The sequence below is a fragment of the Amblyomma americanum genome, chromosome 1 (assembly GCF_052857255.1).
Source record: "Amblyomma americanum isolate KBUSLIRL-KWMA chromosome 1, ASM5285725v1, whole genome shotgun sequence".
Taxonomy (NCBI): domain Eukaryota; kingdom Metazoa; phylum Arthropoda; class Arachnida; order Ixodida; family Ixodidae; genus Amblyomma; species Amblyomma americanum.
In genome coordinates, this window is record NC_135497.1 from 301,740,588 (window position 1) to 301,753,576 (window position 12,989).

Sequence of the window (12,989 nt, forward strand, 5' to 3'; positions counted from 1 at the left end):
AAGAGCGAATGGAGCTTCTTCCAAACTGGAATGTGCCATTACCAGTGCGGTGTCGTCAGCAAATTGGTACAGCTTGGAGCTTAAATTTGGGAATCCGAGGTCGTTCACATATAAGTTGAATAATAACGGTCCTAGAGAAGAACCTTAGGGTACACCAAATTTAGTGACTATTAATTCACTATATTCGTTATCAATTTTCATCATCTGTTTACGGTTCATGAATTAATTTTGAAACCATGCTGCAAACGGCCCACGGAAACCCAAATTTTGTACCTTACATTAAGGGGAAAGTGACGCTCGTTTTCTGAACGCTATGAAGCCCTTGAAATGAGACAAGCAGGAGTAACTGCACAAATAAACGTAAAGAATTGCAACACGAGTTGAACAGATGTTTGAGACTCCTTGATGTTTGAGAAGTTCTGTATTCCGGCGTTGAAGCGCAGGAAAAGGATTAGGGCGGTTGAGGGCAGCGAGGATTGGGCTTATTTACATTTATTTACGTTGAGGTAATATGCAATAAGGGTTATGTACAAATAATGGGAGTTGACACGAGAGCGTCCGAACACGTCCACATCTCCCATCGGAGTACCCCAGCCGCTGGCTCTACTCGCCGAAGAAAACAAAAAGAAATCGTCGATGACTGACGGCTGCAAAGCGACCGCGTAGCTCCCTCGCTGTGACCTTCGGTTACTGGCCGCCGCGCACGTGCCCCACACGCACATAGACCCCGGCTGCTTGACCGTCTTACGGGCTCAATGACATTGTAATGAGGCATCGGGCCCGACAACACGTATTTCTTTTTTTTTTACTTGACCACTCTCACCGTAATAAACAGTGTAGGAACGGCAGAGGTGTCACGTGACGCGAAAGATCAGTCTTTAAAACAAGTTCACATATCGTACCTTCAGGACCTTCCAAACAGGCTCACATGCTTCATTACTTCCTGCAGTATGCCATCGACGTACTGGGCGTCATTCAGGTCGCGGCGAAAGCCAGGCTCCATGCTGAGCTCGTAGCCAGGTCCGTACGCCATAAGGAATCGGTGTTCCGGGATGTCATCGTCCAGTTCTTGGCCCAAAAGCGCCGCGGTCACCGCGGTCCAACACCGGGCACAGTTGGCAGCCTCGTATCCCCCTCCACCGAGCAGACGCAGCGGCAGCACCCAGCTTTGGATGACGAGAACGCACTGCACGAAGGCGGCTGGGGTCAGATCAAGGTAGATGTGGTCAGATTCCACGCGCCCAGCGGATCGCCAGACAGTCCGTCCGCACCGCACTGGCAAACAACTGCGTCAGGCGCGTACCTTCGCCTGACCTCGCTTATCACCGGCAATACCGCGCGCAGGAAAGTTGAATCGCTAGCACCACTCCGAAGCGGCAAGTTTATCGAATAGCCACGGCCCAGGCCGAACCCAACGTCATTCACTGCTCCAGTGCCAGGGAAGAAGCCGGGCTCGTACTGGTGAACCGACACAGTGAGCACCTTGTCCGTGCCTTCGAAGGCTTCCTGAACACCGTCGCCGTGATGAACGTCCAAGTCAATGTACAAAACTCGTCCGAACTTTCGACGCAGTGCCAGTATACCAAGCACGACGTCATTAACGTGACAGAAGCCGGCAGCCTCACTTCTGTGCGCGTGGTGCCAACCGCCTTCCCAGTGGATAGCAACATCACAAGTCCGCTCAATTAGTGCCCGTGCCGCCGCTAAGGTGCCACCAGCAACATTTTTCACAAGCGTCAGGAGTCGCTCTGTCGGCGCACAGTCATCGACTAGATTGTAGTCTTGAGCACGACTTACGATATCTTCCCCATCCAGGTCTTCTGCTGCTTCGCAAGACTCCAGAAAGTCGACGTAATCTGCAGAATGAAACAGGCACAAATCCTCGCGGCTGGCCAAGAACGGATGAATGGGGTGCAGATTCTTGAGCAGGTTGTATCCCTTCAGAAGCCCGTGGACCAGAAAACAACGCTTACGAATGCGAGGAAGCCTCTCACATTCGAAGAGGTGACCCGGACTGTGGACGTAGCCGACTCGAGATTTTGTTGATGTCCCTGATGCACAGTGTTCATAACCCACGTTAGGAACGGCACTAACAGATGAGGGCAATTCTGATAATTTACTACGCGAGACGTTCGCCTGACTCGTCTGATCATCGCTGCCATCATTGTTGAAAAGAGTGGAATATATAGAACCACACATTTTGATGGCTGAAAACGCTGAACAACGCTATTCTAGCTGAACTCACGCACACACTGCGCGCTTAAAATGTAATATGGATTGACTTGGCTTGACTTGACCGGCGCTAGATTTGAAGCGTGTTTTGTTAGTTCTGGTTCTGCTTTCTCGGTTCGCTCGATACCAACGTGGCTCAATACCATTTCATTTATTTATTTCTATTTATCATACACTACGGACCAAATGCGGTTTAGTCCAGAGAAGCAGAGTACAAGGCATATGGTACAAAAACTGCGATCTTGAAAAAGTAGCATTCCGGTTAATAAAGCAGATACCAAAAATGAACAACGCATACTGAGATGCACCCAAGCATAAAGCCACACAAGAAAGTAAACAGTTGACTTGGGTTTTACGAGTATTCAGCATGTACCTCATTCATACTCCAATCCTGTTGTATATAAGCCCCTCGCCTTTAATTTAGAATTACTTCAGTATAATATCAGTTTGGCATGATTATTGAATCTAATTAATTGCACGCCGTTTGGGATCTTTCGTGCTGATTACGTTAGTAGCACTTGTGGTCGTCGTCTGTTACATGCTCTCCATTATTTTAGCCTTAAACTCCTTCAAAATTATTTTCTTACGTTAGCCACAAGTTTGTTAGCCGTAAAGTTTTGGTGTTACATGCTGAGGAATATCCCATTCGTAAACACATGGCACGCCATTTCATTTCTATTTTCACGCACTGCTGGCGACGCAGAATTCGGAGTTGAAAATTAACCATTGTGCTGTTGTGCAAGTTTTGTTCAATGCTCAAATGCTGTGCTTGTAATATAGTCTCTATCAACTGCGTCGTAACTCTTTGAGCACAATTTAAGTGCTATTATCTTCAGTGTAACGTCTTTTACAAATTGGGTTATTAAAACTAAAACATGTTTTCTTCTCTGCTCATAGCGGTGGATTTCTGCAGGTGTTTCAAGAACAGAAATAAATATTTCGTTATTTGAAACAGCTCTCACCCCATAAAAAAAGGGCCCAAAAGTAGGTCGCCATCCGTCCCATAATAACGCTACCCCTATCTGCTCAATGAACGGCTTCAGGCCTTTTCAATGTCAACTCAGTCACTCATGCATTTGAGATGTTCTTTTAGACAAAACTCGACATCGGTTAAAAAGGTATAAACCTATTACACCTGCCTGAAGACGGCCCCACCCATACACTGTTCAGCAAACCAAGACCTGCAAGCAAAAAAAAAGTTGCTACTATAAAATTTCAATCAGTGTCTGGAAAATAATGCCTACATTATCGTTAACTGAACAAAGAATAAGGGTATTACACATTCCATGAATGTAAATTCGTTATGAGTAGATAAAAAGCCTCGACGGTGTCGCAAATAAGTGCACAAACAACGTTGGCGGAAATGATATATAGTGCCAGGCAGTATACATTTATTCATTATATCATGGACAGTGGTCAGCGAGCGGAAGATTCATGCTCCAGCCGAGTATCGCTCGCGACGCTCGCTCAGCCTTCGGCGTTCGTCTCGTATTTCTGAATTGCGCCTTCCCCCGTCCCACGCTAGGGTGGTCCCTCTGCTTCGCCGGTTGCCATCTGCCACGGCCTTCTGTCGGGAAATCGCGTGTAAAGTATCATACGAGAGTTTCTTCGCTTTGAGCTGTCGCTCTTTTTCTCTCGCGTTCTACTTCTCTCTCTCCTCTCTCTCTTTTCTTCTTTTAACATCGCAACTGCGAGAGAGAAAGAGAAAAAGGTAGTCTTTTCCTGAGAGGATGAAGAGTTGGAGAATAGCCGCCGCGGTGGCTGAGTGGTTATGGCGCTCGGCTGCCGGCCCGAAAGACGCGGGTTCGATCCCGGCCGCGGTGGCTGAATTTCGATGGAGGCGAAATTCTAGAGGCCCGTGTACTGTGCGATGTCAGTGCACGTTAAAGAACCCCAGGTGGTCGAAATTTCCGGAGCCCTTCACTACGGCGTCTCTCATGGCCTGAGTTGCTTTGGGACGTTAAACCCCTATAATACCAAAACCAAAACCGAAGAGTTGGAGAATGGTGGAAGAGGGTGAAGACGGGAACTTAGGTAGACGAGACAACGTTGGACGAGACGCTGAGCGCCATGCCTGGCAACCACAACAGCTTTCGTCTCAACCAATCGGAGACGAGAGTGCTACTTAAGGTGCGGTCCTCCCAGTTTGCTCCACTCTTCTCATTCAGACTGAATGTATGCAGTTGCGCGGCTTCGCTTGGCGCGGCAAGTTCCGTGGAGGCTGCAGCGGCAGAGCGTTTGGAGGGAAGTTGTTCTGCATCTCTTATAGCTAAAAACTTCCTTTCAAACACGCAGTTAACGCATCTCTTTGGGAGTAGTCGATATTTCAGTCGCTTTACACGCTCAGATCTCAGCGCTGACCTTAGGGTACTATTTATGACAGTGCTGAACGTGACGCGAAGAAATGCCTCATCTCATGTAGGGGATGACAGAGATACGCAAACGCTTCAGACACCGCAGCGGCCTGTGCTGTCCTGCGCAAAAAAAAACAGCGAAACATCCATGAACGCCGACTTGCATTTTTATATCTCATGCTGCAGATCGTATGATTTGTGTGCTAAGTGATGACAGCTTCGTGGTACACTACGTTTTCGAAGTTGTGTCTATGCGCACGTTTAATGCTGCTGACTATAGTACACAGTGAAAGGATTTTTTTCTCTGAGCGCTCGCATCCTTTTTCGTGAGCGCGTAGTCGCTTTCATGTGCATCAGCTGAAGCTGGCGTACCAACGCGAACGCTTAATTACGCCAGTGCGAGGTGCACCAGAAGTGCGCGATTCGATAATACGGAAGTTCGTTCTGACGGAGACCGGCACAAAATTCAAGTTAGCGCTCTGGCCGGTCGCTGCGGGCGCTCGGCCGCGTTATCGCTTCCTGTGATGCTGGGTCCATGGAGTGAAATGAATGGCACTGGAAATCGTATGCGACAAACGTGCGCGTCAGCGTCTCCTTAACTGTGCACGAGCTGCGCACAGCACTGCATGTCCACAGCTTGTGCAAATATCTGTCATCTAACAGGCGCTCGTGTCAGAAAGACGCGTTCTTTCTCCCCGAACTTTCTTTACTCGGCGGAAAGGGCGCGTTGCCTCAATCCAGCTGCCCGAGCGGGGCCCGTGATAACCTCATGCGCCCGGTCTGGGTTGCGTCAAAACTTTTGTGTACGCGGGGAAGGGAGAGCTGACGAGTCGGTCCGAAGGAAAAGAAAGGATTAAGAAAAGAGCGCGGGATGCGGCGCTCCTAAATGACCAGTTTCCGAGTTACGGCAGTGTCGAAAAGTGCAGCCCGCCGTTCAGCCAGACAATGGGCGACGACGGATCGCTCTCTGGCCACGATTTTCTGAGAGGGAACAGACTCGGGCTGGTGAAAGCGCCGTTTAAAGTCCTCTGCGTGTGTGTCTGGGGACAGTGGAATTCTTTATTGCACAGGGGAATGTGTGCAGAGAATAATCGAGTACGGCGAATTTCGCGGGATAGTGAAGGAGGGAGAATGGAAGAAGTGCCGTTGCCTCATTTGCGAGCAGGAAATGGAAGAGGATACAGAAGTGTACTGGTTTACAGTACTGTGTGTTAAAATGCAATGTCTTGAACGTCGAGATGGCGGAATTAGGCTCTCCTTATTTCCTTCCGTTCGCGTTCTGTGGTCAACGGACACAGCTCTTGTAAACTCACACTGTGGATTTCAAAAGATTGCTTTTCAAAACCTACTTGCAGTAATGACGGCAAGTGCTTGACCAATGGAGATTTTTTTTCTTTTTTCAGAATCTAGTGTAGTTGGGGCGTCCAGAAAGTAAAATGTGCGGACAGTTTATTCGACGTTCAGGTTAACATTATTTCTTGTAGAGTAGTGAGTAATCAAATCTCCTGGTTGCTCAATTCTTATACAGTGGGCTTTCATTAATTCTAAATCACTTAACCCGAACTGCCGTTTTATCCGACATTACGTTGTGGTCCCGTCAGTATCTGGTGGAGTATTCAGCTACGCAAATTATGTTTAAAATTTACGTCGGATCTCTTCATTTTTGGCTGCTTACGTTGCAGCTGCGTGATGGTAGTGAAGGCTTATCGGAGAAGAATGACGCAGTTTGTAGACGCGTATGATGATGATGCTGAAAACGTTAACAAAGACACAAGCTTCATTTTTTCCCTCTCATTGTGATAGGGAGAAAAAGTCGTTTAATGAACCAGGCGTTGCATTTCTACGGAGTGTTGCCTCGTTCAGAGATAATTGAAGAAAAAATATCTTTTGGCCAAACCGTTGCCGTGTTCTGACTCAAATTTGGCGCTCAAATGTGACTAAGTTTTGTTGCATGCTGGGTATGGGTTAGGTACTTCCCTGAATCGATGAGGAATAATCAAAAGTCCGCATAGTATGGGGCAGTGCAGAACTAATAAGGACGGTTTCGCAACAGCTGTACTGGCAGTACCACCTGTTGTCGGCTGCAGAATGACAAAAGCAGACGAACGCGTGACGCGAAACTAAGAGCGCTCCGCAACCTTTCGGAGGCGAGGGATCGCGCTTCCAGTACAGCCGTTCCGAAACAGCCTTTTATTGGTCCGGCATCGCCGCATACTATGCGCACATTTGTATACTTCTCATTGATTCAGGCAAGTACCCACCCAAACGTAATATAAAACAAAAATAACTGCCAAATGCCGCCCCGGTGCGAAATTTGAACCCCACTAAGAGAGCGGTTAAGCCGACGGATTTTTTTTATCGAGTTCCTCTGAGCGATACAACACCCAGCATATATGTCTTGTCCCTGCAAACCACTGTCTATATTTCAGTGGACACGGCCGTTCAGTCCGAGATACCGCCGCCGAGTCCGTCTGTCTACCGTCCACTATGCATATTCTTAGAGGGAAAGGCCAGTCCCAACAGGAATCTGTGTCTGCAGAGGCTTAGCTTCCGCCGCCGAGTCCGTCTCTCTACCGTTCACTATGTATATTCGTAGAGGGAAAGGCCAGTCCCAGTAGGAATCTGTGTCTGCAGAGGCTTAGCTTCCGCCGCCGAGTCCGTCTGTCTACCGTTCACAATGTATATTCGTAGAGGGAAAGGCTAGTCCCAACAGGAATCTGTCTGCAGAGGATTAGCTTCCGCCGCCGAGTCCGTCTGTATACCGTTCACTATGCATATTCATAGAGGGAAAGGCTAGTCCCAACAAGAATCTGTGTCTGTAGAGGCTTAGCTTCCGCCGCCGAGTCCGTCTGTCTACCGTTCACTATGTATATTCGTAGAGGGAAAGGCCAGTCCGAACAGGAATCTGTGTCTGCAGAGGCTTAGCTTCCGTCGCCTTGTCCGTCTGTCTACCGTTCTCTATGTATATTCGTAGAGGGAAAGGCCAGTCCCAACAGGAATATGTGTCTGCAGAAGCTTAGCTTCCGCCACCGAGTGAGTCTGTCTACCGTTCACTAGGTATATTCGTAGAGGGAAAGGCCAGTCCCAACAGGAATCTGTGTCTGTAGAGGCTTAACTTCCGCCGCCGAGTCCGTCTGTCTACCGTTCACTATGTATATTTGTAGAGGGAAATGCCAGTCCCAACCGGAATCTGTGTCTGTAGAGGCTTAGCTTCCGCCGCCGAGTCCGTCTGTCTACCGTTCACAATGTATATTCGTAGAGGGAAAGGCCAGTCCCAACAGGAATCTGTGTCTGTAGAGGCTTAGCTTCTGCCGCCGAGTCCGTCTGTCTACCGTTCACTATGTATATTCGTAGAGGGAAAGGCCAGTCCCAACAGGAATCTGTACCTGTAGAGGATTAGCTCCTTGAGTAGTGCAGTACACGGAGATGGAAAGTGCAGGAAAAGAACATCGTGGGACACGGACCTAGACTGGAGTTAGTGGTCGTGAGCCTTAGTTGTGGAGGTTGGTTGTGGCCGCCAAGCCTTTGAGGAGGCCTCGACACACCCTAAGTTGTCGGTTCAGTTTGTTTCCCCCTCACCTTTTGGCAGTGAGATAGCGTGATTAAAGAATTAAGTTGGCCTAGCTGCTGCTTTTGATCCACCGACTGCGACATATTACTAGCGTTAAAATACGCACAACGTATTTTAACGCTAGTGGTATGTCGCAGTCTCTGCGATAGCATCTGGGTCTATTTTGTCTTCTATGAAGATAAAGCCTTCTCTGCTCTCCTATCGTATAAGGAAACCGGAGAAATGTGGTAAATCATTTCAATGACTCAACGTAAACCCTCCTGGCTCAAATATGAGCTATGAAGAGCAGAGAGCGATTGAAAACTAAGAAGCGTATGTTAGGAGTTCTGGGCCATTGTTGCCTTCAAGTTCTACGTAGAGGTTAGATGCATTGTGTATATTGAAGATTTTAGATTTTTGTCGTAGAGAACGCATTGGGTGATGGGAGATAACTTTTTTGACCAGCTTCAGAAATATTTTAATATCCCGCTGTGGGAAAACCATGAAATGCCCGTTTTTTTTTTCAATGAAGGAAGTCATAGAAACTGAATGCAAAAATAAAACCACCCCTGCTTCACCGGGGTGAAAAAAATTTGTAGACCCCACCTCGTGGAGTCCGAAAACCTGTTAATCGTGATGCCCGTCGATAAATTAAAATCACCATCATCGAAAGTCATGACATTAATCATGCTGAAAGCCTACGTTTGAAGACGGGCAGGTCGTTCTGTTTTGTCACGGACAAAAAGTTATCCTTCATGGACGCACTAATGGGTGTGGGAAAAACGGCTCTCCCGGGCTCACATTTTTCGAAGCGCTTTTTCAGAGCAGGCATATACACTGGGAGAGGGCATTAAGGGGAGGGGGGCGCAGAGAAATTGGGCAAGGCCAGTAATTATAACGGTAGGATACCATTTTCTCCTAACAGTTATTATGGTTGTCGCACTAAACAGACACAATGACTTGCTGCAGCTTTGTCAAACATGTTCATGCTAGAGGGCTCAATGTTAAGCCAGGTAGCAGAACCATATATGGCATCCCTAGAGCTACATGTTCCTGGATTGTGAGCAGGCCCCTCTTCCTCACTCCTGTGCAGCTGTGCATGAGCAAATATGCTGGCATTGCGCTGATGCGTGAATCATCAGCGAACCTTGTGGGTAGGGTAGTTTCGACAGAGGTCGTGTTCTCTAAACGAAAACTGTTCATTGGGCTGACTTGCGCCCACAATGGACTGAATCACTCGGCGGCGGCGAAGCGACAAGCGTGCTCGGCGGTCGCCGAACAGAACGCCCGCTGCTGTCGGCCGTGCTCAATTTAAAGCTGATAGCGAACTTTCAAGATAAAACGTGCAAAGTTGCTAGAACATTCCGAAACAACGTAGAATCAACTCTGCCTGGCTGCGATCAGTTGAGATAAATCTAGTCGCGTCTTGCGTCGCAAACAAAGCGATAAAGTGGTGTGGCGCAGATTTGAAAAACGAACAAACACTGTGAATATTCGCGGCATTACTCCCCTCTCAAAGTAGCATCGGCTCGATGCATTAAAACAAATAATGCGACTAGTAAGAGATAAAATGGATCTTGCGAAAATAGAGTATGGAAATGCAGCGTCCTTTAGCGCGCATAATACGGCTTCAGACGGACTACATGGACAACATCTGGTCGTACGCGGCGTCGCTGGGATGCAGTCATTGCGTCAGGGATGACTTCATAATCCAGTTCACCTAGCCGATGAAGAACCTTGTACGGGCCGAAATAGCGGCGCAAAAGCTTTTCACTCAATCCACGGCGGCGAATGGGCGTCCAAACCCAGACTTGGTCTCCTGGCTTGTATTCCGCGTTGCGTCTTCGTATGTTGTAGTGCCTGACGTAGGACCGCTGCTGATCTTTGATCCATAATCGGGCAAGCCTTCGAGATTCTTCGGTGCGTTGAAGGTAGGCGGCAACGTCGACTTTATCTTCTTCTGTAACGTTGGGTGGTCGTGGCCTCCCTGCCATGGACGAGCCTATAAGGCGTCATCTGGGTGGTCTCCTGCACTATGTTGTTGTAGGCGAAGACGACGTAAGGCAGGGTGACATCCCCGGTTTTGTGTTCGGCATCGACATACATGGCGAGCATATCGGCGATGGGGCTGCGACATCAGCCAGCACCCGATTCCTGCCAGGCCGCTCCGTCGTTCCGTCCTCCGCCGTCATATGAGTCCACGGCTCATGATCTGTTCTCAATAGCCCGCTCACATGCTATGAACCCTTGACATACTGCGGTCAAACGACCAATCTACTACGCCTGTGTTCTTCTCGTCTATGTCGCGCGGCTTGCCACCAGCGCCTTCCATCTTCTCGACCTTATCTGTGCTTCTACCCCTACAATGCTGAATCATCCTCGCCGAGAAGGCCGCCCGGTCTCCCTTTGTGTCCTCCGGTCGCTGAATTACCGCCGTCAAGACTGAAAGCTGGGCTAGTTGGTTGTTAATTAATAAGAAAAGACGCGCTATAGACGAGGGCACAGAAATAGAAGTACACAGACAAGCGCCAAACATCAACTACGTTCTTCACGGAAAGACACATAAATAGAGGTGATGATCATATGAGTGTGGCTGGAAAGAAATCACTTATGCATACGTGGTAAACGTTTTTCCAGATAGCGTTTTTCTTTTTGAGACAGGGTGAGTGGGTGAGACATTGGCAGCGGCAGCGGCGGCGTACAGATAGCCCGTAAACACGCTCACCTATCTTTGCAGGCGCTGTGGACACGAGCACTTCCTGTGTTTTGGAACCATACCCGGGACGCATACGCGGCTTCTTTGCTTTTCCAAGCTTCGAGAAGACCCTATTTTTCAAGCATCAACTGGATCGTCATCTGCTGCCATCTGTTTTCTCCGGCTGGAGACTCACTCCTGGCCTATCAGCTTCATCAAAGGGGCGGAATCCCTGTGCATTGCAGTCACTTTGGCAGCGGCAGCGGCGGCAGACGGCCCGTAAACACGCTCACCTCTCTTTGCAGGTTGTTGGTAATTTCGATACCTTTGGTAGAAATGTTACACTAAGTCGGTCCCTGTTGCTGCCACGAGTGTGCTGCTTTTGTCACTGTTCTTGGCGAAACGTCATAAACGTTCTCTACTCGTTCACGCTCACTGCCCCTTGAGTTATGGGAAGCTCTGGTACTCTCGGCGAAAAACAGCCGAATAGCATCAAAGAAATTGCCAAAGTGTTAACCGAGATGCTGGTAAAGATGGATGTGTTCACGGCTGAAGTAAAGACTGAAATTACAGCCATGCGCACATCTAATAATGAGATCCATTCTGAACTTGAGGGCATAGGAGAGGCTATGGGTTTCATGAATGAAAGTTTTGAAGCGTTTAAGAGGGATGTCGGCAAGTTCAGGCGTGAGGTGGCGGAGGTGAAGTTCCAGAATACTCGACGCCAGCAGGAAATACCGCAGATGCAGAAAGAGTTCGTGGAGGCTAGGAGGGAGATTATTGAGCTAAAACAATACGGAAGGAGTCAGAACATCGATATTAAAGGCATTCCAGTGGTTAAAGAAGATGATTTGCGCGCGGCCCTTGGGAAAATAGCTGCCTCTGTGGGAGTCGATGTCTCAGACGATGCCATAGACGTTGTACACCGTGTCCGCTCGAAGGACAATGGTACGCCAAATGTTGTGGTGCGCTTTTCCTCTCGTGCTGTGCGGGACAAGTTCTTCTCTGCGGCCAAAAAGACAAGGCTTGACACTGGTATTCTTGGCTTTGAAAAGAGCGAGCCGCTTTACATCAATGAGCATTTCTGCGTCGAGAAGACGTTTCTGAGCAAAGCCCGTAAACTGCGTCTGGAGAAAAAATGGAAATTTGTCTGGGTGTCGCAGGGAAAGATCCTTATGAGAAAGACAGAAACCTCTACAGTGTTAAGAATCGAGAGCGAGAATGACCTGGCTGGTGTCGAGTAGTGTCAGTCGTTGTTCATTTTTTCTTTTTGTGCTTGTGTTTCTTTATGGTTTTGAGGCTGAACGAAATAGATCAGTTAACGAAACAACAACATATGCTATCGGTATTCCACTGCAATGTGCGCAGTATCAGAAAAACCTAAACTTGATGATTGCTTATCTCTCCCGGCACACTTTTCAATATGACGTTGTCGCTATCAATGAAACGTGGCTTAAGGAGAAAGAATCACCGTTTGTACCTGGCTACAAACTTTCCTCTCTACCGCGGCTTTCACGTGCACGTGGGGGTGGTGCTGTCTTCTTTGTATAAGATAATATATCTTTTGAAGTGCTGCCCATTCTTACTATCAGCGATGATACAATTGAAGCGCTGTTTAAAAAAATTGAGGGTGGTATAATTGTTGGAGTGGTCTACCGCCCTCCTGGTTCTGCTATTTCAGTTTTTCTTGAAAAACTCGAATCGGTTCTAGAAATTTTGACCTCTAAGAAACGTAACTGCGTTGTAACTGTGGGAGACTTTAACATATATATTTCGGGAGACTCAAACAACTACACCTTACTTTTGAGATCATATAACATGACCAACCTTATAACAGAACCCACACTTGTAGCTGACAATTCTAGTACGTTTTAATAGATCATGCACTTACCAATATTACTAATGACAGATGGGCCGGAACTTATACAGATCCAATAGCTGATCACATACCCACATTTATTATAGTTAATATCCAAGAAAACATTAATCCTAAAATGACTGGTGGTGGGTCACAAAAAAGATTGACTATCGATTATTTCGTGAGATCTTGCAGCAAACGGACTTCTCCGCTGGGTATGATAGTAACATAAATAAGAAATGCAGAAATTTCTTTGCAACTGCTCAGGCTGCCATTTCGCAGAGTTCCACAATAATTAAA

General features: G+C 47.8%; 2 protein-coding genes across 2 annotated transcripts; one reads left to right on the plus strand and one right to left on the minus strand.

Annotated features, from left to right (window-relative positions):
• Positions 1-604: 604 nt before the first annotated feature.
• LOC144119664 (uncharacterized) lies at positions 605-2,199 on the minus strand. The gene is made up of 2 exons (XM_077652235.1): positions 1,798-2,199; positions 605-1,186 (listed from the first exon to the last, which is right to left on the minus strand). The coding sequence occupies exons 1-2, from the start codon at positions 2,197-2,199 to the stop codon at positions 905-907; spliced, it is 684 nt and encodes a 227-aa protein (XP_077508361.1). The 3' UTR covers positions 605-904.
• A 9,165-nt stretch (positions 2,200-11,364) lies between these two features.
• Positions 11,365-12,075, plus strand: LOC144119675 (uncharacterized). Its single transcript, XM_077652245.1, has one exon. The coding sequence runs from the start codon at positions 11,365-11,367 to the stop codon at positions 12,073-12,075; it is 711 nt and encodes a 236-aa protein (XP_077508371.1).
• The last annotated feature ends 914 nt before the right edge of the window (positions 12,076-12,989 follow it).